General features: G+C 33.7%; 3 protein-coding genes across 8 annotated transcripts; 1 reads left to right on the forward strand and 2 right to left on the reverse strand.

Annotated features, from left to right (window-relative positions):
- Positions 1-336: 336 nt before the first annotated feature.
- LOC107010575 (IST1 homolog) lies at positions 337-2,504 on the reverse strand. The gene is made up of 5 exons (XM_015209857.2): positions 1,658-2,504; positions 1,473-1,576; positions 1,206-1,377; positions 954-1,116; positions 337-846 (listed from the first exon to the last, which is right to left on the reverse strand). The coding sequence occupies exons 1-5, from the start codon at positions 1,826-1,828 to the stop codon at positions 830-832; spliced, it is 627 nt and encodes a 208-aa protein (XP_015065343.1). The 5' UTR covers positions 1,829-2,504; the 3' UTR covers positions 337-829.
- A 153-nt stretch (positions 2,505-2,657) lies between these two features.
- LOC107012025 (ubiquitin receptor RAD23c) lies at positions 2,658-8,702 on the reverse strand. Of its 6 annotated transcripts, none has more exons than XM_027914515.1 (12): positions 8,504-8,702; positions 6,147-6,308; positions 5,967-6,020; positions 5,490-5,557; positions 5,339-5,419; positions 5,052-5,229; positions 3,945-4,112; positions 3,803-3,868; positions 3,681-3,728; positions 3,490-3,596; positions 3,233-3,311; positions 2,658-3,048 (listed from the first exon to the last, which is right to left on the reverse strand). In XM_027914515.1, exons 1-12 carry the CDS (start codon positions 8,567-8,569, stop codon positions 2,932-2,934), a joined length of 1,194 nt encoding a protein of 397 aa, XP_027770316.1. In that variant the 5' UTR covers positions 8,570-8,702; the 3' UTR covers positions 2,658-2,931. The 6 variants fall into 6 exon arrangements, with proteins under 6 accessions (XP_027770316.1, XP_015067228.1, XP_027770318.1 ...); XM_015211742.2 differs by having other exon boundaries at positions 5,339-5,395; positions 8,504-8,701; XM_027914517.1 differs by lacking the exon at positions 5,967-6,020 and having other exon boundaries at positions 5,339-5,395.
- A 3,458-nt stretch (positions 8,703-12,160) lies between these two features.
- LOC107009207 (probable dolichyl pyrophosphate Man9GlcNAc2 alpha-1,3-glucosyltransferase) lies at positions 12,161-18,428 on the forward strand. The gene is made up of 6 exons (XM_015208498.2): positions 12,161-12,815; positions 12,918-13,101; positions 13,201-13,308; positions 14,781-14,942; positions 17,411-17,663; positions 17,774-18,428. Exons 1-6 carry the CDS (start codon positions 12,415-12,417, stop codon positions 18,211-18,213), a joined length of 1,548 nt encoding a protein of 515 aa, XP_015063984.1. The 5' UTR covers positions 12,161-12,414; the 3' UTR covers positions 18,214-18,428.
- The last annotated feature ends 4,616 nt before the right edge of the window (positions 18,429-23,044 follow it).

Below are 23,044 nucleotides of genomic sequence, written 5' to 3' on the forward strand. Positions count from 1 at the left end.
GATTTAAAAGCGAAGTGTGGTGAAGTGATTAAGGCATATTCATTTTTAATAATCAGCATGGTGATTGATGATCAAGAAGTTATAATTTAAACGGTAATGCAACACGATCAGACATAGTGACTTGTTACCCAATTGAGTTCCCTATTCCTGTTAGCTATGCAAAATAAAAGTGTCAAAGAGTATATAGCTCATCAGACATCACTATTAACTAGAGATCTTGATTTGAACTGCGGCAAAAAAGATTGACAGAGTGCACTAAATGTCATGGAATTAGAAAATCCTATTCCTGTAGATCTCGTAATTACTCCAAAAATGAAAAAATTTGGCACAGATGGATTTATTTTTTTCCAAATTGCAAGGAGAAAAAATCGAATCTTTTAAAAGAATTGTAGGGAGAATAAGTTATTTATTATTGGGGATGTAATAAATGTACTACTCTCATGTTTTCTGCAGAACATGTGTGATTGTTTACTGATCTACATATACCTGTATGTTCCTGTCTACGCTAAGAGTTCAACAACCCCCTACTCCCCAACATACTCACAAGCAAATTTTTTAGCTAAGAAAAGAATATGAAGGTAGCAGTTCATCCCTGAATAGCTTCTGTCACATGCAGCTGCTCTATCGTTGTTTCCTAGCGAATGTGTTATGGTTACATGATTTCAAAGATGCGTGTCAGTCAACCATGCCTTAATCCTTTCCCTTAGTAGACTTTGATGGATCCAAACAAGTCTTGCTAGTAGTGCTGCTGCTGATAGGAGAAGCATCAGTTCTTATGTACTGTCTGACTACCCTTCAATATGACAACTGAATCTGCTTTTATGCCTTGTTAAGACCCCTCTTCACCTGTAATGGTAAAAATAAGTAATGTCATGTCATTTGAAGTTCCAATCTTCTTTTTTTATGAAGTAAGAATCTGAAGCTTCACTCATAAGTATTGATTGCGAAAATACCTTTAGCACATTCATTTTCACTGTTAACCTCTGGCTTTGATTGTGATATGTGACAAGTCTCATCCTCTACACACAGAGTGATACCACAATCAGCAGCAATATCATTAAGCATATCGCGTCTTTTCCCTGACCCTGTGTGACGTCTTGATAGCTTGGGTATCATCTGGAGAAATTTTCATGATCAGATTAGTTCAATCAGAAGTCTATCTCCTATGGATTCTTGGGACGAGAGATTAAATTCAGCTGTCCTACCTTTGGCTGCACGCTACAATTATTTCTTAATTCAACACATTGAGCTGCAAATTCATTCCCATATCTTGAGGTGAAAACCTCACGAAGTTCATGCAGCTCTGGGAATTCTCCCCATCTTGAAGCTGCATAAATCAAGCTTGAGATTGCCTCTGCTAGCTCCTCAGGACATTCCCTGTTTAAACATTCGCGGGCATATTGTCAGAGGAGATGCACCAGTCTAGCTAGTTGCAGATTTTGATATGATATATAAAAGTAAGTAATACTCACCCTTTAGTTTTTATGAGCACTCTTTTTTCTATTAGGAGATGGCAATATTTTTCCATCATTGTAAGTGCATCTACAGTGTTCTGTTCCTTGATAACAAGTTCGACCTGAAAATAGTGAAAATGATCAGAAGTTGAATTGCTTGAGTTGAGAAGAGGAAGGTAATGGGGTACATTCTTGGAACTTACTCGATGAAGAGCATCTTCTTGGCGACCAAGATGTAGTAGTTGAGTAACATCAGAACGAGCAACTGAGCACCTAACATGGTGTTGCTTTTTGAGAATGGAAATCCTTGAGATGGCAAGGTTAGCCAGTGTTGTAACTTTTGATGCCTTGAATTTTCCTCCAAAGAATCCCATGTTTGTTTTCTGTTTATCAAGTGTCTTGAGAACTTTGCTACTTACTAGTAAGAAATCTTGTTTATATACACACACGCGTGCACATACATGCAGTTGAAGAAGTCGTCAAGTTGAAGTAGACATTGATTTCTTAATTCCCTTATGTTTGATAACGTGTTGAGACTCAATTATTTCAACCTTTGAACTTGTCAACAACATTCAATTCATGAATTCATGAATGGTTGATGCCTGTCTTGGAACATGTCACTTTCCATTTTAACTAATACTTTGAATCGCTGATGTTCAATTTGCCAAATTGTTAAAAGGACTAATAGTGTTGAAAGAGACCTAGCAGTCTTTTTACACTTTCTCCTGTTCACTATTTGATATAGACGTTTTCCTGTTTATTAACCAGTCCAACAGCTATTTTGTGCTGACATTTTCAACATGATTGGTTTGGTTGTTATTTTTTTTGCATTTTTTTCTTTGATGCACTTGCTTGACAAATGAATGTCGTACAAATATATTTATGGTTCCGATTTCCAACATAGTTGATTGAGTTGCCGCTTCTAGATCAATCAAAGAAATTGTAGAACTCTTCCTCTATTATGAAGTTTTTGAAGAACCATGTAAAAAGAAACCAACGGAACTTGCAGCATTTGAGGCATAAGACAAGGGACTTTTTTCAACGAGGGATACTATTAAGTTCACATCCTGTAAACTAAACACAAAAAATACCTAGTACAAGGCAAGAAATCGATTTGGCAACTACGTGATCATAGGCCATAACCACCACCCAAATCAAAGAGAGAAAAAAAGGATACCTAGCTTTAAGGAAAGAAGAAAGAACTTGCAGGAACGATTTGACTGATATAATATGAATCATTATACAAAAGGGTCCAAGCATCCAAGGACAAAAGAGCTTGCAGTACGGTTTGACTGCTATAATATGATCCATTATACAAAAGGGGCCGAGTAGTTAAGGCTAGCTGCTGCGAATGAGTAAATAAAATGTACTACACATTGCAAGATAAATAGGAAGTCGCGCAGATTTAAAATGAAGAGCAGTAAAACAACTAATAATGGAAACTATAACAGGTCAATAGCACTATGTTATATCCATGTCACTCGTCAAACTCATGCAAGTGATCTAATAGATAGTTAGCAGCCAGCTCCTCATTTTTGTTGCAGGCAAAGTATACTTCCAATACTAAAGCTCGATCAAACCCCATAGCTTCAAGCTGCCAAAACAATATCACCAACCACAGTGGACAAGTACAAGAAAATGAGGTTAGCTGACTAAAAAAAAAATTGCAAAGCAGCATTTTCAGATATCAAAGTAAAGACATTCACAGTAAACCATCGATAATTGCATTTGCATAAAACTTTATTTGATGCAAGCTAAAGGACAAATAAATAACCTACACGTTCAATAGCCTCCCGCTCTTCAGGTGTAACAGTCACAGCTTGTGGTATTGCACCTGCTGTCTGCCCTAACACATTCCTGATACACCATATAATGAGAAAATCAGTCTCGCATTCAGACACAAGATGGTAAAGAAAGGATCTAGAATAGATAGAACATATAAAACCAGCTATTAAATGCAGTCCACTCAAAGCACTTTTAGTAGAAAAATAGATCCATCCCAAATCAAAAGAAGAAGAATAGCAAATGTTCTTACCCCTCCCCTTCAACAGGTTCATTAATGAGGCGCAGGAAGTCCGGTTGATGTTCTTGAATAAGCCGCATCAAATGTGGATTTTGCTTACCCAACTCCTGGAGCATAGGCTGCAGATAACAAACATCATGGTTCAAGCATGTCTGGAAATGCTAGGAGCAAACAAACTGATCATAGCATATAATATCCCATACCTGCAATATCTGCGGATTGGCTTGCACCATCGCTCGAAGGGCCTGGAACTGTTAATGGAGAAGGATATGAAATTGTGATTTCAAACAAATAAAATCTAACTTGCAGAAAGCGTATAACCCACCTGTGGACTATTGCGTAAAAAATCCAAGTTTCCAGCACCGGCATTTGAACCAGCATTTGTTAAGCCCTGATTGCGTAAACAAATTTAGGATAACGTCACAACAAATGACTAGGCAAATTTAAATTTCTGGTATATTTACTACCTGAGGGAACAGATCTAGAGGATTAGCATTTGGTCCACTGGAAGGAACTGCTAGTTGTGAAGCATCCTGAGCTGCAGGGTTTATAGCCTGACCACTGGCAGGAGCAGTAACGGCAGGAGCAGCAGGTGCACGGGCAACAGGCGGAATTTCGGTTTGTTCAGGAATACCCTGAAAGAAATCGATATTGATGTGTTTCCAGTATAGATCAAAGATGCAAGCACAGAAAATAAAAGGCATACCCATGTCTGCCTGAATAAGACTACAAACAGGGATCATATAATTATATTTTCTTACTTCATGAATTCAGTACCATTTCCTAAGAAAAACTGGTTTAAATGGATATGAAGCTCTAGGGATGAATAAACTATAAATTCAATGCAATGCACAAGGTTTAAGAGTGCATGTTTTGGGTGACCTGGAAAAAACGTAATGGAAGGGCATTTGAGGAGCAGGAAAATATTCAATGCTACACAATAAGAACTATTTGCCATTTTATGTGTATGATTGGCACAAGCAAGCAACCCTTGTTTATACAGATGACTGGATGGGAATTTTAGAAACTGTTTTTTTTGCAGTGAACTTCCTCTCTAGTAGACAGATGACACTCTACTATTTCCTCCACTGCAACTAATATACATTACATAAATCAAATGAATATTTTAAATTCCGTGTCCAATCAAACACCTTTATGTAAATCAAATAGAGGGAATAACTCATGATCAAAAATCAATGAACAAATTGAAGAAAGGAGAGAAGGTCCTCTCCAAGGTACTAGCATGAAGAAGGTGAATCAATCCTGCATCACTCAAACATTAACCAGACAACTGGATTCATCATTTAACCAATAAACTGGGAAATATTGGAAGAAAACTATGCTCAATTTTTGGAAGACAGAAGCCAGGAAAAGAGAAGGATAAGACAGCAAAGGGAAGTGGTCATGCAGAAAGGGGAATAAATCAAACACTGAACTACATGATATGCCAATTCTCTTGCACCACCAACGTAGCATAAATTTGGATGTACCTCTTAGCAAAATCTAACCAGGAATGAGGTGCAAAAAAGGAACACGAAGAAAGATCTCAAAAGCAAAGATAGCTGCAGACTCACAGAATACAAGTAATCAACAGCTCTCTCTGGATTGTTATATGCTGCACGCAAAGCACGCACAACTGTATCCCTATCCCAGCTTCCCCCACCCATATCAAGAATCTGTTGAACTGTGCTCTCCAAGTTACTTCCAGCAACAAGGTTTGATGCTGCTTGGTCATACACGTCTGTTACAGAACTGTTTGACAGAAAGGAACAATAGTCAAATAAGGACGAGACTAATCACACAGTAAGGACGAATATAATCAAAGCCAATTCCCTAAACCAAGCATGTTGTATGTATTCACCTAGCAGCAGCAGGCACAGGGGCAGGAGTAGGAGCAGACTCAGAAGCAGATTGTGGACTGCAGAGCAAGCAAATCCCAATACTAAACCAACAGAAATTCAAGTACAGCCGACCAGTGAGTCAAATCAAAGATACCAGGAGGAGAAACTTACGGTGCAGCAGTAGCTTGAGGTGTTGTTATCGTCTGTCTAGCTTGGTCAGTGGAACCGTCAGGTTGTGCCTAGTCATTCAGATTGATATCAGCTCTCAAAATCTAGATTAACATAACTATCTTTCAATTGTTCAAGTAAAATATTGTTACACTTGCTACACGGGAATGGCATGTGAAATGATACTTCACAAGAGAAAGAAAATATGGCCATTCTGAAAAGCACTAATGCCCTTATTCCTTTCTGCAATAAATTATGTTACAAAAATGACTTAAAACCTTATTTTAAAAAAAAGACTTAAATGTAGTCTCACTCTCAAGCATAAAACCAGGGGTGAACATCGCCATACCAGCCAATGGATAAAAGTGCATAAATGCATCTTAAACGAAGAAATATTTTATTTTGAAAGCAAAGAGGAAGGAGGCAATGATGCAAGCAATCAAGAAAAAACTGAACCCATGAAGGTAATGAAGCTCTCACCGTATTTGAAAGAGCTGCTGGTATAGATGAGGTTCCAGTTGATGAGACCTTATTCTACAATTACCACAAAAAATATGGACAGTACCAGCATTAGACAAGATGTAAATAGACACATTCACACAACTCACAGCCAAACAATATAAAAGCTTATTGCTCAACACATGCTAGGACAATCACTACCTTGGAAAGCATAATGACCACAAAACTATTTTCAGCAACTTTATTTTCCTCAAGCGTCGTAGTGTCCTTGAGAACTTTACCCTGATGGATAAGCATCTGTTGTGCAGCAGGGTAGACATCTTGCCCCTGAACTGATTCTATGTTTTTCTTCACATCCGCAACCTGAATAATTAGCCATATTGATACATCAGCTTCTGCAAAAAGGAAAAAAGAAAAAGCATGGGGAGGAGGAAGGGGAGGGGGAGAGGGACCCAATTTATAGATATAGACACCCTAAATAAAATAATTGAGTTCAAAACAAATTAGGAAACCCAAACCCAATTGAATTAGATTCCCACGCGTAGAAAAAAAAACTGCACCACCTTATTTTGTTGCTGCCGCTGATGTGGTGTCTTTATGACATGTCACAGCTGAAAAAGATTTACGAAGAACTTAGCTTTGCACCAAGCAACAGAGAGGCGCCCTTTTTCTTAATGCAAGAGGAGATAGGGGATGAGGTCATCAATTCTAAGAAGGGATAATTATTCTTTATGGTGACCTTATTCAACGAACGGTAATCAATACACATCCTAAAGGAACCATCCTAAAAAAACTGCACTGCCTTATTTTGTTGCTGCCGCTGATGTGGTGTCTTTATGACACGTGGCAGAAGAAAAAGATTTACGAAGAACTTCGTGTTGCCACCAAGCAACAGAGAGGCGCCCTTTTTGTTAATGCGAGAGAAGGTACAGGATGAGGGTCATCAATTCTAAGAAGGGGCAATTATTCTTTGTGGTGACCTTATTCAACTAACGGTAATCAATACACTCCCTAAAGGAACCATCCTAAAAGAACTGCACCGCTTATTTTCTTGCTGCCGCTGATGTGGTGTCTTTATGATGCGTGGCAGCTGAAAAAGATTTACGAAGAACTTCACATTGCCGCCAAGCAACAGAGAGGCGTAGGGTATGAGGGTCATCAATTCAAAGAAGGGGTAATCATTCTTTATGGTGACCTTATTAAACTAATGGTAAATCAATACACTCCCTAAAGGAACCATCCTAAAAAAACTGCACCGCCTTATTTTGTTGCTGCCGCTGATGTGGTGTCTTTATGACGCGTGGCAGCTGAAAAAGATTTACGAAGAACTTTGCTTTGCCGCCAAGCAACAGAGAGGCGCCCTTTTTGTTAATGCGAGAGGAGTTAGGGTATGAGGGTCATCAATTCTAAGAAGCCGTAATCATTCTTTATGGTGACCTTATCAATACACTCCCTAAAGGAACCATCCTAAAATAAATGCACCGCCTTATTTTGTTGCTGCCGCTGATGTGGTGTCTTTATGACGCGTGGCAGCTGAAAAAGATTTACGAAGAACTTCGCTTTGCCGCCAAGCAACAGAGAGGCGCCCTTTTTGTTAATGCAAGAGGAGGTAGGGTATGAGGGTCATCAATTCTAAGAAGGCGTAATCATTCTTTATGGTGACCTTATTCAACTAATGGTAATCAATATACTCCCTAAAGGAACCATCCTAAAATAAATGCACCGCCTTATTTTGTTGCTGCCGCTGATGTGGTGTCTTTATGACACGTGGCAGCTGCAAAAGATTTACAAAGAACCGCGCTTTGCCGCCAAGCAACAGAGAGGCACCCTTTTTGTAAATATGAGAGGAGGTAGGGGATGAGCGTCATCAATTCTAAGAAGGGGTAGTTATTCTTTAATCTTTATGATGACTTCATTCAACTAACGATAATCAATACACTCCCTAAAGGTGAATAATGCAGCTTCTCATGCATTGGATGATGAAGAACTATTCTATGATCACCTCCCCCCCCCCCAAAAAAAAAAAAAAAGAAGGTAAACTATACCCAAGCTTGCACCTCTTGATCAAACAACAACTTGAAGTTCTTTTTTGCAACCTAACTTGTGTGCAACTAGTTCAATTAACGGTGGCCATTATACAAAATCTCACATAAAGCATTCTTACAACACCAGAAGCAAGTAATTCATACTTATAGATGAGTACTGTAATGCTTCCAGTGCAGCAATTAAATTAAAACTACTAACTGGCAAACAATTATCCGTGTAACACCAAATTGAGTACTAGTCCAAGCAGTCACATAAGGATGTCCCTAGAAAACTTAATAAGCAGGATTAACGCGTCTACTGGAGAGCATAACTTGGACTCGAAGAAAAACAGATATACATTCAGAATTACTAGAGTAACGCCCTAAAACCACATGAGCTGCCACTCAAAACCCTAATCAGACCTCAATGCCGCTAAAGACATTCAATTTGATACACACATTAGATTGCGCGTGAATAAACACATCCAAGAAGCATATACAATTGAAAAATCAGAGAAAAAGGTTGTTAATTACGCTATCTTCCGGTTTCACTTCGATCTCGAAGTGCGTGCCTTTCAAAGTCTTCACGAAAATCTTCATCTTCAAGCTCTTGTTTACCCGTTACTCTTCTTATTTTGAAACCGGCACGAGAAATTACCGGCCGTCGCCGGCGGAATGTTGGGAGAGAGCAAAAAGTCCCGAAGTCGGAGTCACAGTGAAAATCGTAGCTGATGTGTCTGACGTTTATATAACCTTAGAAAGGCAATTATTTGGTGACCCGACAGTCTTTGACAGCCCATATACCACCAATAATATAATGACACGTAAGGGGAAATTTCCGCACGTTCTTCATTGACAGCCGTCTCCTGTCTAATCATATCGAAGTTAAAAATAGAAAAATTAAGTTTTTAAAAGATTTTATCAAACTTTATTATGGAATTTGAAATTAATTTTTTAAAATCTATAGTCAAACACTAACACAGATTTTAACTTAAATCTTGTTACTTTATTCATCCAATTTAGTGTGAAATGTAACACTTTAAAAAAGAATAAAATAAAAAATATCTTTATTGGTAAATTTGTATACTTTATGGGTAAAATTTATTCATATCGGACATTTACACTAAATCAATATTTTTATGTTGTGTTTAAATTTATAGTTCATTTTAATTACTCATAATTAATTGACATATATTTTACTTCATTAAATCATATAATAATAAAAATGATCTTTTTGGCTTAGTGTAAATACCTGGTGCGGATAAGTTATTTCCTTCTTCAACGTTTTTAAGGATATTTATATATGAAAAACTAACCATTGAATAGTAGGACTAAGACGAAGCTTTGATGATTTTCCTAATTATCGTTGATGACCGTTTTAGTTTTAAATGTTCAACGTGCATTAAATATGAACTTATGGTTTTATTCTTCTTTCTTTTACAGACAAGTGGACTCATTTGTGCATTGCGCGATTATAAAAAAATGATAAAATGTCATTATATATACAAACATATTATTGATTTCATAGAGAAAACATGTGATTAATAGTAAAAAAGACTTTTAACAAAGTCATAAGCTACTCTTTTAAACAAATATATATATATATATATATATATATATGATTAAACTAATGATAGTAAATTTTTTATATAAAATTAAAAAAATGAAGATCAATCATAATAAATCTTTACAAAAAAAAAAAGCAACATTGTTTTTATCCTGCTTAGAATTTTAATCAATAAAATTAAAAAGAAAAAATGTGAAATCAATATTTAATCTTTCGAACTCTTGCCAACGTCCATTTTCACAAATTGATCACATCATTCGATAGCTTTCATTTATTCTTCAAGTCAAATTAAAGAATGAATAATTTAATTAGTATCAAAAACATAACAATTTAAAAGGTTAATGTGATTATTTGTATAAAGTCTTACAATATTTTTATTTGTAGGACTATAACATGAATAACAAATAATGTAAAAAATATGACTATAAATTATTTATAGTTTATGTCATTAAGTTTTGTATTAAAGAATTTAAATGAATAATTACTTGACATATTTATTAACACCAAAGATTATACTCCTAATAAAAATGAAAAACTCAAGAGAATCGAAGACATTACTGTGTGGATTTTAGTGTTATTTAAACTTGTAATGAAGTATTTACGATTGAAAATTCATGGGCAAAAATATTACTATATTTAGATACTTTTTAGAAGCTAAAGGGACAAAAAAAAGAAGAGAGTAGATAATTATGTCCAAAGTACAAAGTCACAAGTTATAATTTTGACCAAATAAAATTATAAATTTATGGGAATCAAAACTTACAAAAAATACAAAATAAAAAAAATCATGAAGAGGATTAAAATAAATAAATTAATTAATAATACAAACATCATTCATATAATCTTAATTATTATATTTAAAAAAATATAAAATAAATATACAATTTTTCGAGTTGAGCTCTTATCAATATCCACTTCCACAAACCATAATCATCAACTAGTAATATTTGTCTAATTCTTCAAGAACCAAAGCATCAACACAATAAACACTAAAAACATAACAACTTAAAATGTTGATGTTCATCAACAAAGTCTTACAATATCTCTATTATAGGATTAAAATATAGAATATCAAATAATATCATGAATGTGACTATTAATTATTTTAGAGGTCATAATAATAACCCACGCATAAAATTGAGGGAAAAGGGTCAAATTAAATATGCTCCCTAAATTATTCGAAAAGGTCTAATATACTCCCTTTTAAAGTTTGGCTCACTCATACCCTCGTCGTCCAAATTTTCGCCCAGATATGTCCTTATGGGCGTTAGTTGGTATGCTGGACAAATTCAACTCACTTTTTATTTCTTTAAATACCACATGGAATTGTCATGTCATTTTGACATTACCACATGACATTTATATGAAAATAGAAAGGGAACAATTATACCCCTAAAAATTTGAATACATAAACACTTGATCCGATCAATAAATCGACCCCCTTTTAAATAAACTATCCGATCTCTTATCAACAATTTTGTTTAATTTTTATTTTTTCGGTAATTTTTCGAAAATGAGTAATTGATTAATAAAAATAGAAAAAATTACAAAAAATTTTCATATTTTCCTATTTTTTTATTAATCAATTACTTATTTTTTGAATTTACCAAAAAATAAAATTAATTGTTGAGTTTAAGGTTACTATATTTATTTGTGAACTTTTGATGTTAATATTTTTTTATATACTTTTTATATTTTTTATATATTAATTACTCATTTTCGGGATTTAAAAGTTTATAGAGTAATTTGTATGTGAAAATCAAGTTTCATTCGATTGGAATTTATTTGCTTAGAATAAATACTAACAACACATAATGTTTGGAAGATTAATTGTTAATTAAAAAAAAACATAAGTACGATAATATCTAATAGACAATTTTTAACTCATACAAAGTATTCGTTATAAGAAAAAAAGATAAAACACAAAAACAAATATTGGACTTATATTTTGAAATTGAGGTATTTCATTTTTATTATTTTTTTGAAGTTCGAACAATGTTGTTCTAATTGGTTTTTAAACTAAATATCTTATATAAGTTTGACAAATTTCCTAATGGACTATTTTCAACAAAGAAACCAACTAATTCTACATCACCTGCAATCTAAAAAGTAAATCATAATGAACTTGTAAATTATATATTTCATTTATTATGAAATTATCAATTAATCAGCTTTAAGAAAAATCTAAACCATTACAATATCAATAATTCAATATAGTAATTAACTTTAAACCATTATTAAACTAATATTTTGAATAATTAATAGTACCTTTTTTAGTATAGATTATCAATTTTAATTTGTCTTTGAACAACCCTAATATAGACTTTTTTTTTATATCAAAGCAATGTCAACTTTTACTTTCAATGTCAATTAACCACTTGATCAACAATTACTTTATTACAAAATCTAGTGCAAAGATTGATTGGTTGGTGGAGATTTAATCAACCTTTAAACTGTAATATTAATTAAACTATTTAATGATTAAATTTATTTATTTTTTCATAAATGATATGTGAAAGTCTATATTACATTATTTCGTGAGATATAAAATATAAAGCAAAACTAATAATGTATATATTAAAACCACTAAGATGAAAAAAGTAATAATGCATATACTAATTTATTATACAAATCTTAACTTATCTGTAGGTTTTTATTTTAAAAGATTAATTTTGCAATATATTAAACTAAACTTGTAATAAAATAATATTATAATCCGAGCATGACATGTCTTTAAGCCCAAAATTCAATTATAGGAGCAGCCCGAATTCCTTTGCGGGTTGAATTGGATTCTTCCCCCGCCGTGAACTGATTGCGACCCCGCGTCCACCGGTATTGAGTTCCCCTTTTTGGCTCCGGTGAAATTTCTGTGACTGAAATGGAGAAGAAGACGAAGAAGGCAACTAAGCCATCGCGCGATGGTTCAGAATCTAACATCTGGTCGTTTCTTACTCAAAAGGGCACTACAGCTTCCTTCATTTGCATCACTCTCTTTGCTATTTTGGTGCGAATTGCAGTATCAATCCACCCCTATTCAGGCGCCGGAACTCCGCCTAAGTATGGAGATTACGAGGCTCAGCGGCATTGGATGGAGATCACTCTTAATCTCCCTGTTAAAGAATGGTACCGAAATAGCACTGTCAATGATCTGAAATACTGGGGTCTAGATTACCCTCCTCTTACAGCGTATCAGAGCTATATTCATGGCCTTTTCCTCAGATATTTTGATCCACAGTCAGTTGAACTCTACACTTCCCGCGGCTACGAGTCATATATTGGGTATGCTGTGGCAGATCAATTTCAAAGTTTTGATATTTTGGGAGTATCTACTGGAAGATGAGATGATAAACGAATTTGATCTGTGTTGGTTGTTTGATGCAGAAAATTGTTGATGCGGTGGACAGTGTTATTGTCCGATGTCCTAATATTTTTTCCTGCTGTTATTTATTTTATAATTGTATATTACTCCGGTATTCACGAGGGGTCGAAAAGTGGTAGGCTGTGGCACTTTGCCATGATTTTATTGAATCCATGTCTCATCTTGATTGATCACGGTCATTTTCAGGTACTATATCTCTCCTGGTCTGGGATTTGCCCGTTGGATTTGAAGTGTTATTCATTTGTTTGAATGCTTTGGTCTTTGATTCAATTTATTTGTTGACAGTATAATTGTATTAGCTTGGGGCTTACTGTTGCTGCGGTTTCTGCAATTCTATCTGATAGAGACATTGTTGGTTCAATCTTGTTCTCTTTTGCTCTTAACCATAAACAGGTACCATTCTTTCTATACATATGGATATCCCAATTAGAAAAGCAAATTTGAACATGTAATTTGTATACAAATACCTGTGAACTTGCAAGTTAACTTTTCATTTCTTGGTGTAAAAACTAAGATATACAATAATATTAATGTCACAAACCTAGTATCTCATGGCAATCAGTTAGCTTGATTTCTGATTAGTAACTGAGTATCTATGCTAATTTATACGTATTCGGTAGTACTCCTAATGCCCTAAGAAAAATTGAAGCCAATTTCAAGAGATGAAAAGAATATAATTTCTAAAGAGACGAAGTAGAGTCATTCTGGAGAGATGAAAAGGAAAGAATTTCTAAAGAGAAGAAGTGGAGTTTATGCCTACATAAAAGAAATTGTCAATGACCAAAGAAGCTTACAGAAAAGGGAAAGAAAGTGGAAAGATCTAAGGCTCTAATGTTGTCTACTAGCATGTATGCGAGAGTGTAGTTAGATGTGTTGGACTAAGTGATAAGATTAAGCCTTTAGGGTTTGCTATGACCTATCCCATGTAAATTCTACTACACACATGGGAAATTTTATGAGGTAACTTCTTGTTTAAATAATGTAGGATATATGGCTGTGTTCCGAAGCTCTTGAATTAAGATCAGTAGGAGCAATTATATTTTTCTTTGGGTAAAAGATCATAACTTTGTTCAGGTGCCAAATAGTTGATAGTGAATTCTTTTTCTTTTTTTTGATAAAGAAGTTGATAGTGAAATCATTTCTTTTTGAAATCTTGAATGTCTCTCAAGTTTGCTGAAAGCCTGAAACAAGGATCAAATAAGTTTTTACTAGAAACTGATGATCCACTCAAGTTTGCTGAAACAAGGATCAAATAAGTTTTAACTAAAAATTGATGATACACTGCTATGTGATAAAACATGCAAGTCATAGGAGGTGCTTAAATCACCTAAACTTGTCCAGTATCGTCAAATGAAATGAGGGGAAGGTAGCGTCATATATTTTATACGACACTCTTTTCGTTTAGTTCGTTCCAAAAAGATTGATACCTTTTTGTAATTGAAAATGTCTTGTTCTAATATTTCCATTTTACCCTTTATGACACTTTCTTATTGGAATGACATAGCATATTTTAGACTAGTAGATTCTGAGGTTTTTGTTGGTAACTTTGTTATGTTGTGCATATTTGGCTTATTTTTAGGTCTTTCTTTTTTAAAATCTGCCCCCGTCAAATATTATCATATAAAATCCAAATGAGGGGAACCATGATTATCTTGATTAATGTTTAGCAGGTGATTTTAAGTCGATACTGAAGTTATGATATCTTACTTGAGTAACTTGATGTGATGATAAATTTATGCCAAAAGTTTGTTGTTGTGCTTGACTATCTTCTAGATTTACTAGGAGTTACTCTTTAAAGTTATTGGTGTTTGGTCCCTTGCTCCATTGTATTATTTAGTATTACTTACTGATCTTGATTTATCCAGATGAGTGCCTATTTTGCACCTGCATTTTTTGGCTATCTCTTTGGCAAGTGCTTAAAGCGCCATAATCCTTTTCTTGAGGTCTTGAAATTGGGCTTGGCGGTATTAGGAACGTTCACTGTTCTTTGGTGGCCATATCTTTATTCTGTGGAAGCACCTTTCGAGGTAAAAGACTGGTGCCTTAAATTACAAGTACATTGAATCAGGATTTACATGCTTTAGGTTACTGTTAGTGGTAGTTACCAATTTTTTTTTTTAAAAAAAAGGTTACTGGTAGTGGTTCCGTTGTTTCGAAGATGAAAACCAATATCCTTAAATCTCCTCAGCTAATAGTCGGAGGAGTTACCATTGTTATATTTGTTTTGTGAAATACAGTTTCAGAACTCATGCTAAGGCTTGCCTTGGGTAAGGGTGAGCTGAAATTGCTTGAGGTAAATTAAACTACATTGGGCTATTTTTGTTTGTTCAAATACCTAAGCTAGTAGGATACCCTTTGAGCCTCAATTTTGATAAAGATATAAGAAAAACAGATGATATACTTATGTTAAAATCTTTCTGAGAAATAAGCAAAATGGGAAAAGAATTGAGAGAGCACATGATTTCAAATTTCTTATGACACCTTTTTAAAGGCACAGTGTACAATGTATATAGCTATATTTACGATGTTGGATATTAACATTACATGACGGAAGTATGATTATATTACGTTTGGACTATTATCTCAAAGAAGAAAAAAACGTTTGGACTATCTAGTAATTGTACCATAAGCATTTGCTTTATGTTAAAAATAGGGAGTGCAAAAGAAAGTCAAATGCCAATATTAGTTTCTAGGTTCATTTGGAAATGGATCTTTTCTTTCTAAGATTGATAATTTTGTCACCATTTAATTGATTTCTATAAGAAAAGAACAATTTCATATCAAAGGTTATTTAATCTAACAAATATTTTTTGCCCCTCTAGGGTTTTGGTCTAGTGGTGAGAGTGTAGCATGTGATGTGTGGATTAGGCACACGTCACGGCTTCAAATTCCGACACAAACTAAAGTTTGATATAAGTGGATAAGGGTAAGGATTGGGGCCATTATGCATCGAGTTTCGAATCGTGCACCATGTGTCCTCTAGGATTTCTCAGTTATAACAGAAACAGAATTTTAACAAAGATTCTTTTAGCAAAGATGAACATTCCCTCATTCCTAACCTTTTCAGTTTTTTTTTTCTTATTCAAATAGTATGTCAGCGCACTAATGTATACATTTTAAAACTGGTTGTCACGCCTCTTTCCTTGGGGTTTCTATCCTGCCCGATAGAGGTAAAATGTCAATATGTCATACCTTTGCTTTTAAAATAATGATTCTACCTTATTTTCTTGATATTGCATATTGCATCTGTAAATCTTGTGCCTATAGTGAAGGACAGTTTAGGATATTTCCTATTAATTACATTAGAATTTCTTAATAACATACTTTAAGATGTTAGTTTCTCACAGTGGCGTTAGAATGGCAATTGCGGATGTTACCACACTGCTCAAAAGGGTCGGGATGAGACTGACCTATGCAGGGAGGGGTAATTTCATGGTGGAATGTTCATATTAAGAACAATTGATTTCTAGTCATATCTAATAAATGAATAAGGAAGAATGAGCTAGTAGTGTAAGGTAAGAATACTTGAAAACATGTGTTCTCATTACTAGTTCTATAGAGGAATGATAATGACTGCAAGAGCATGTAGCGGGCTTTCTTATATTAGATATATGAGCAACAGTTGTGTTAGTAGTAAGGTACAGGAGGAAAATTCCAATAAGAGTCAGGTCTATGCATGGATGATGGGAGATGTTTTGAGTAAATGAGTATACTGGTAAGATGATCATATTCTTGGGCTACTGATTTGAGGTTTTACTTGTCTATGGAATGAGAAATTCCTGCTGATTGTTTCTTCTTTCTTTGTTTTCGATTTCTCATGAAAGTTCACCTAGTTAGTGAGTTCCTCTGTGTGTGGGTGTATTTCTTGAGGTTCTCCAGGAGGATTTGGTGGATAACACATGGAAAGATAAAGAACTAAAAGGGTTAATCGAAACTGTGATTACTAAGAGCAAGCAATGCCTCTGTTGTAACTCGGTAGTTATCCCATTCCACATCCTATCGACCCACTTAGGTGTTAGCCTGTTAGGTCATATCAATCAAATGCATAGAAGTCTCAAAGGTCAAGCGAATGTACCATGATATGATTTTCTGCTTAAGCAGCCAACAGATTTCTCTAGGGTTTTCATGATTTTCACCCTACTTTATTGATTGCTAGGTGGCATCCTTTGGCTATCCAATTTTTACTATGACCATTGAATAATTGAACTTCAGGAATTTTGAGCTATACCTTTTAGTTTTCAAAGTGTAGTTTGGGAGATTGTTAAAAGTGCTTATACGCCTCATAATCACAACATCACAAAAGTTGTAACCTGATTTTATTTCAGATGTGTCAGAAACCCTTTACCTGAGCCCACCCCTTTTACATTTATGTCTTCATTTCTAAATGGAAATAGACGACCTGATTGAGGATTGAGTCTTGTCCATCCTGTTTAGCAAATATTTCCATCAAAATATGTGAGATTATTGACTCAGTTTCTTTTGATGCTTGATACAGGTTCTGTCCCGCCTAGCTCCTTTTGAGAGGGGCATATATGAGGATTATGTGGCTAACTTCTGGTGTACCACTTCAGTCATTGTGAAGTGGAAGAGGTTGTTCAGTACTCAAGCATTAAGGATTCTAAGTCTTGTTTCAACTGTTTCCACGTGTCTGCCCTCAATGCTGCTGCTAATATTGGCACCGAGCAGAAGAAACTTCCTCTTTGGACTGCTCAGCAGTTCTTTATCGTTCTACTTCTTCTCATTTCAAGGTACAAAATGCCTATTTGATTCCCTTATCTTGCCATGCACCTCTACTTATGTGATTCTGCTTCTCTCATCTCAGTATAACTCTAATTGATACTTTTGTGCTGAATTACAGTTCATGAGAAATCTATTCTGCTGCCTCTTCTTCCAGCAAGCTTCTTGGCGATTGATGAACCTCTTATTTTTCGCTGGCTAACATATTTTGCCTTGCTCTCTATGTTCCCTCTTCTAAGGCGTGATGAATTGATTCTTCCATACATTGCTTTATATGGTCTCTTTGTCCTCCTGTACAATGCACCTGTGCAAAGAGAAGACACAAGGGAGACTCGCTCTCCTTTTACAACTTTAAAATATTTTGCCATCGCCTGCTCTCTTCTTCTGCATATTGTTTACTTGATGGTAACTCCACCAAGAAGGTACCCCTTCCTCTTTGAGGCAGTAATGATGCTTCTCTGCTTCTGTCAGTTCTTTTTTGTTTTTATGTACACAAACATGAAACAATGGGAGCTCTTGAAGCTTTCCAGTCAAACAGTTAGAGAAAAGAAAAATATTTAGTACTTCTGGTGATTTCTTGCCAGAGAATTTGTAAAAGAAATTTTTTAGTTTCATTTCCAAATAGGAAAAGATGCTTATACTTTCAAGTGCCTGGAACACTTCTGATTTAACTTGTATGACTGAGCTTAGCTGAACTATTAGGAGACGACTTTCGTATGTTAGCCCATTTCGTGTGGATTTGATTGGCCTAATCTCAATTTTCATTGTTTTCTGCATTACCTTTATTTCTTTGACCCCTACCCCTGTTCAGCTGCTCTCTCTGATTGCACCATCTTTGTGTGGGTTTGGATGTTAGCTACATATCATAAGAGAGATGGATATCCAATACATAGTTCTCGCATGTGATTTGTCTAACCATGTTTTGTACATTATTCTTCTACATCTAAAATGAATGCCTGGTGATGAATGTTCTACACTCAAGGAAACAAATACTTGTAGTAGAAAGAAGTTAGTAAATCAATACCCCTTAACTGAGCTAAACTTTTCATGATGCATTGATCATGCCTATAGATTAGCTGGTCTTTCCTTCATTACTTGTGGAACTAAGACGAGAACAAATAGAATAGTTAAGAGTTATATCAAGTTTGTAGTTCATTTCCCCCCTTTTCTTGTCGGACTTGCCTAAGTGCTCTCACTTGCTCTATCTAAAGCTTTCTATCTCTTTGATTTCTATGACCAATTGAGTCTTGTGCTATGGGTTCAGATTGATACATAATAATACAACATAATAGAGATATAGATCTTCGAAGAATTTGGAACATTACCATCACAACTCACAAGCAAGAGATATTTTTTTTTGCGTGTATACCTCTCTGTCAGAGAGAGATTCAATTGGTTTATTGCTGTAGTCGTTGTAGTTGTAAGTGTGAACGTGTGTAGTCCAGTTTGGTTTAGGTCATTTTCAATTTTATATCATTCAAAACAGCAATTATCAAAATGAGTACCTAATCAAGTTAATTAATGTTCCTAGCTGTATTATTTGAAAAAAGTTGATAATTTAGGGGCTTTAAAGAGGAAACTGACTTCAACTCTTCGTCTTAATCAAGCATTTCAGTTGGGAAGATTGTTTCTACTCATTGATTATTTCTTCTATTTTTAAATATATTTTAGGTATATTTTGTATGGAAACATGCACAGTTAAACTTATATTTTAACATGACTGTGGGGTCTAGGGTTGTTTGATGTAGCAAAGAAAACGCAGTAGAAGTTGTTTGGATCTTGTTTTGACTCAATTTCTATTTTATTTTGATTTTTAAAAAGCTTTTACTAGTGGTTGTAAATTTATGTAGACTTAAGGGTTGACTTGTTTTATGTACCAAATGAACCCCGTGGGGGTGTAGGAGCAATAAATATGACTAGCTATTAAGCAGAATTATTGAAAGTGATCTCATTTTGTGTTGTACAGAAAGGGATATATACAATAAATAAACAATGACGATCACGTTAAGTGGTTGGGGGTTGGATACAACTATAGTAACTCCACTTTTGCTCTTAATTTGATGTGTATTACTGACCTAATCGCGTTGACATGTTAAATCTTGCATCTCTGCCCCCACCTCGTCTCCTTCTAAGCACGAGTGACGAATGTGGAGGGGAGATAGAGACGGATTCAGAATTGTAAAATGAACACTTTTGAATGCCTTAGGTACTTTTAGAGTTACCCCTTTGTGCAATTTATACAAATTTAACATAAACATGTATATTACAAATTATAAATACATTTGAAGATGATCATTGATTGATTATAGAGTACCCCAAAAGTAGGGGTAAGGCAACGACGTTGAGAGTTAAATTTGAGTCACCCAGTTTGGTTGGCAGCAGCATTTATTGGCCAGCAAAATTTGTTTGCAATTCATTTATTTGCTTTTATGTATATATATAAATATATAAGAGAAAAGACATAAAGTGACACCTGAAGTTGTCCTGAACTTTTAAAAAGATATCTAAACTATGCAAGCGTCCTATTAACTTCTAAACAGTTCTAAACTGATATTGTTACATCATTTATTGTCCACCTGGCATGGAGAGTGTATGCAGTCTCTTAAAGAGCGTGAACAAACAAAAAAAAAACGAATATAATTTTAATTTTATAAGTATTTTTCTATAAAATATATTTTCTTGTTTTTCTTATTATTTAACTTTTTCTCCTATTATCTTTTTCTTTTTCTTTCTTTCTTCTTCTTCAAAAAATCATTTTCGTCTTAATTGAAGTTGCTCACTTTAAATGTCACTTTTTATCACAATTTCATTTTTCATTTTTAGTACTATTAGTTTAACTATCTCTTTAATTTAAAACTATATCTAAACATTAGTAGGTATTATTTAGTTTTTCTAATCCAAATTTCAATTAAAATTTTTCAAATTTCGGAGAGTTATGATTCTTTCAAAATTACCATTTCTAGTTTTGAAATTATATGAAAATGAGCTAAATTAATGAGATGATTAGGGAGTATCATGTAGTTTTTGTTTTATCCGATTTCAATTAAGTTCTTTCAATTTTCGGAAATTCATTAATTCTTTTAAAATTATGATTCTAATTTTGAATTTATATGAAAATGACTAGTTGATGATACTTCAAAATTTTAAATTATTTAGAAAACTAATTAATTTTGTTATCAATAATTTAGTAAAGTATAAATAATATTATGAATAGAATTTGATTGGAGAAGAAGAAGAAAAAGAAAAGAAAAAAAAATGGAAGTGAGATTCAATTTGACATGAGGGGTGGGGCCGGGGGTGAAGAGAAAAAAAAATAGAGAAAGGTAGATAATGAAATGAAAATTAAAATAAATCAAAATTAAAATCCAAAAAGCAAGAGAGAGAAACTATAAAAAATAAAAGAAAATTTAAAATGAACAAAAAATACATTTTTAATTAAATTAACACGTGTCTTGTATCGATTGATGTATGGACACACTTGCTTTTTAAAATTTGGGAATAATCAAAAAATGATATAATAATATTGATTGTAATTATTTAGTGGGATAAAAAACAATTACAAAAGTAAAATATCTTTTAAAAAATACGAGATAACTTCAATGATTACTTTATTTTCCTCGAACATATAACAATATTTATGTGTCAATATATGGGGAGACTGCCATTAAATGGTAGCTTCTACAGCCATACTGGTAAGTTCAGTTGCTTTTTTCTTTTTCTATCTTTAAACCTTTATTGCCAGACTACAACATTTGTGTATTTGTTGTCTTCTAAGTGTACATGTTAATTACTTTCGAGTGTATAGAAGATAGTACAATTTGTCTTCAACTTTCTAAAAATAAAATAAAAACAATTTAGCATAATGCCAAAATAATTAATTATGAGAACTCCTATAGGCTTATTCTACTTTTCTTTTTGTCAATATAATTAAAGGTATATTCGATACGAAGATAGTGTTAAAGATTTTTCTTTTGTATATTTTCTTTATAAATAAAAATTTTTAAAAGTAAATTTTACAAGTAAGAGATTACCCTCCAACACTTGTCTCCACCCTTACATACCGTAGCCTCCGTCCAATCCTTATTTATCATCGTATTTATCTAGATTATATATAACTAATTAAAATAATATTAATATTTTTATTTATATACTAAATATCAAAAAATAAATAAACATGAAAAATATTTTTCATTGTATTAAACACATCCTGCAATAGCAATACATTTCCAATATCAAATATTTTTTTATATACTGCAGGGAATATTTATTTAGCTGTGTACTTATCTAGTTGAGTAGTAACTAGAATTGGTCCCTGTATGGGTGGATAAATTTAAATGGTCAATTGTGGCGGGGTAGTGTTGAATATTGATTGTTCAAATTCAATATGCATGGTTGGGACAGACTCCTAACCCATAGCATATATACTGACAAAATGGGCTTAAATGACTTATAAGTTAAAAAATAAAAAGTAAAAGATATTTATTTTTGGTATTTTAACTAATTTTAAGTTATTATTATGTTTGCTAAACACGAGTAAAAACTACTCAAAAATAGATTTGATCAACTTTTAAGTTAATTCAAACACCCTCTTGGTTAGGGGCGGAGCCACCTTGGTACAAGGGAGTTCATCCGAACCCCCTTCGACGAAAAATTATACTATTTATACATAGTTAAAATAATATTTTATGTATATATAGTAGATGTCGAATCCTCTTCGATACTCCGTATATCCATTTCTACAAATTTGAAACCCCCTTATTTAAAATCTTAATTCCACCGCTGCTCTTGGTACATATGAATAATATTGTCCATCTGGTCAAGCAGGGGGGGCATAAGCACATGTATGTCACATATAGGGTGTCCAATTAGTTGGAAACAATATTGCATATACAAGCAAGATAATATACGAAATGATTAAATAACATATTTTAGATAATCTTGACATAATAAGTTATTATAACCTGATAATTTAAAATGTTTCGAATATGTATTTAGACATCTTTAATAAGCTAATGCTTTGTAGCAGCGAGGTCAAGACTAATTTAAATTAACGTTGCTCTCAAACTTGACTACGTATTCTTTAGATTGTAGACATGAGAGTACGTAGAAGTTAAAAACTACACCTAAAAGTTTGACTCCTTAAGCAAGAAATTAAAGGGCTATTAATATTAATATAAATATTACATGCATAGATTATCAGGTTTCGTGTAATCAAATATGTTCTACATATGTCTAAATTCTAGTAAGTAATCTAATAGAAAAATCCACGCAAAGGTGATATTCAAGTAGATATATGCACCTTTCACTATATACACCAAATCTAAATTCTCAAGAATTTAACCTTATTTTATCATAATATTATCAAGTAGTACTATTTATGTTGATATAAATT

The sequence above is a fragment of the Solanum pennellii genome, chromosome 2 (genome assembly GCF_001406875.1).
Source record: "Solanum pennellii chromosome 2, SPENNV200".
Taxonomy (NCBI): domain Eukaryota; kingdom Viridiplantae; phylum Streptophyta; class Magnoliopsida; order Solanales; family Solanaceae; genus Solanum; species Solanum pennellii.

Excerpts from the sequence above, each read along its gene's own strand:
- LOC107009207 (XM_015208498.2), top strand. The coding sequence starts at position 12,415 with ATGGAGAAGAAGACGAAGAAGGCAACTAAGCCATCGCGCGATGGTTCA. Across the intron at positions 12,816-12,917 it reads GGCTACGAGTCATATATTGG|AAAATTGTTGATGCGGTGGA; the intron begins GTATGCTGTGGC and ends TGTTTGATGCAG. Across the intron at positions 13,309-14,780 it reads TTGCTCTTAACCATAAACAG|ATGAGTGCCTATTTTGCACC; the intron begins GTACCATTCTTT and ends TGATTTATCCAG.
- LOC107010575 (XM_015209857.2), bottom strand. The coding sequence starts at position 1,828 with ATGGGATTCTTTGGAGGAAAATTCAAGGCATCAAAAGTTACAACACTG. Across the intron at positions 1,577-1,657 it reads AAGAAGATGCTCTTCATCGA|GTCGAACTTGTTATCAAGGA; the intron begins GTAAGTTCCAAG and ends CACTATTTTCAG. Across the intron at positions 1,378-1,472 it reads GTGCTCATAAAAACTAAAGG|GGAATGTCCTGAGGAGCTAG; the intron begins GTGAGTATTACT and ends ATGTTTAAACAG.
- LOC107012025 (XM_027914515.1), bottom strand. The coding sequence starts at position 8,569 with ATGAAGATTTTCGTGAAGACTTTGAAAGGCACGCACTTCGAGATCGAA. Across the intron at positions 3,869-3,944 it reads CTCTAGATCTGTTCCCTCAG|GGCTTAACAAATGCTGGTTC; the intron begins GTAGTAAATATA and ends TTACGCAATCAG. Across the intron at positions 3,049-3,232 it reads AGCGGGAGGCTATTGAACGT|CTTGAAGCTATGGGGTTTGA; the intron begins GTAGGTTATTTA and ends TTGTTTTGGCAG.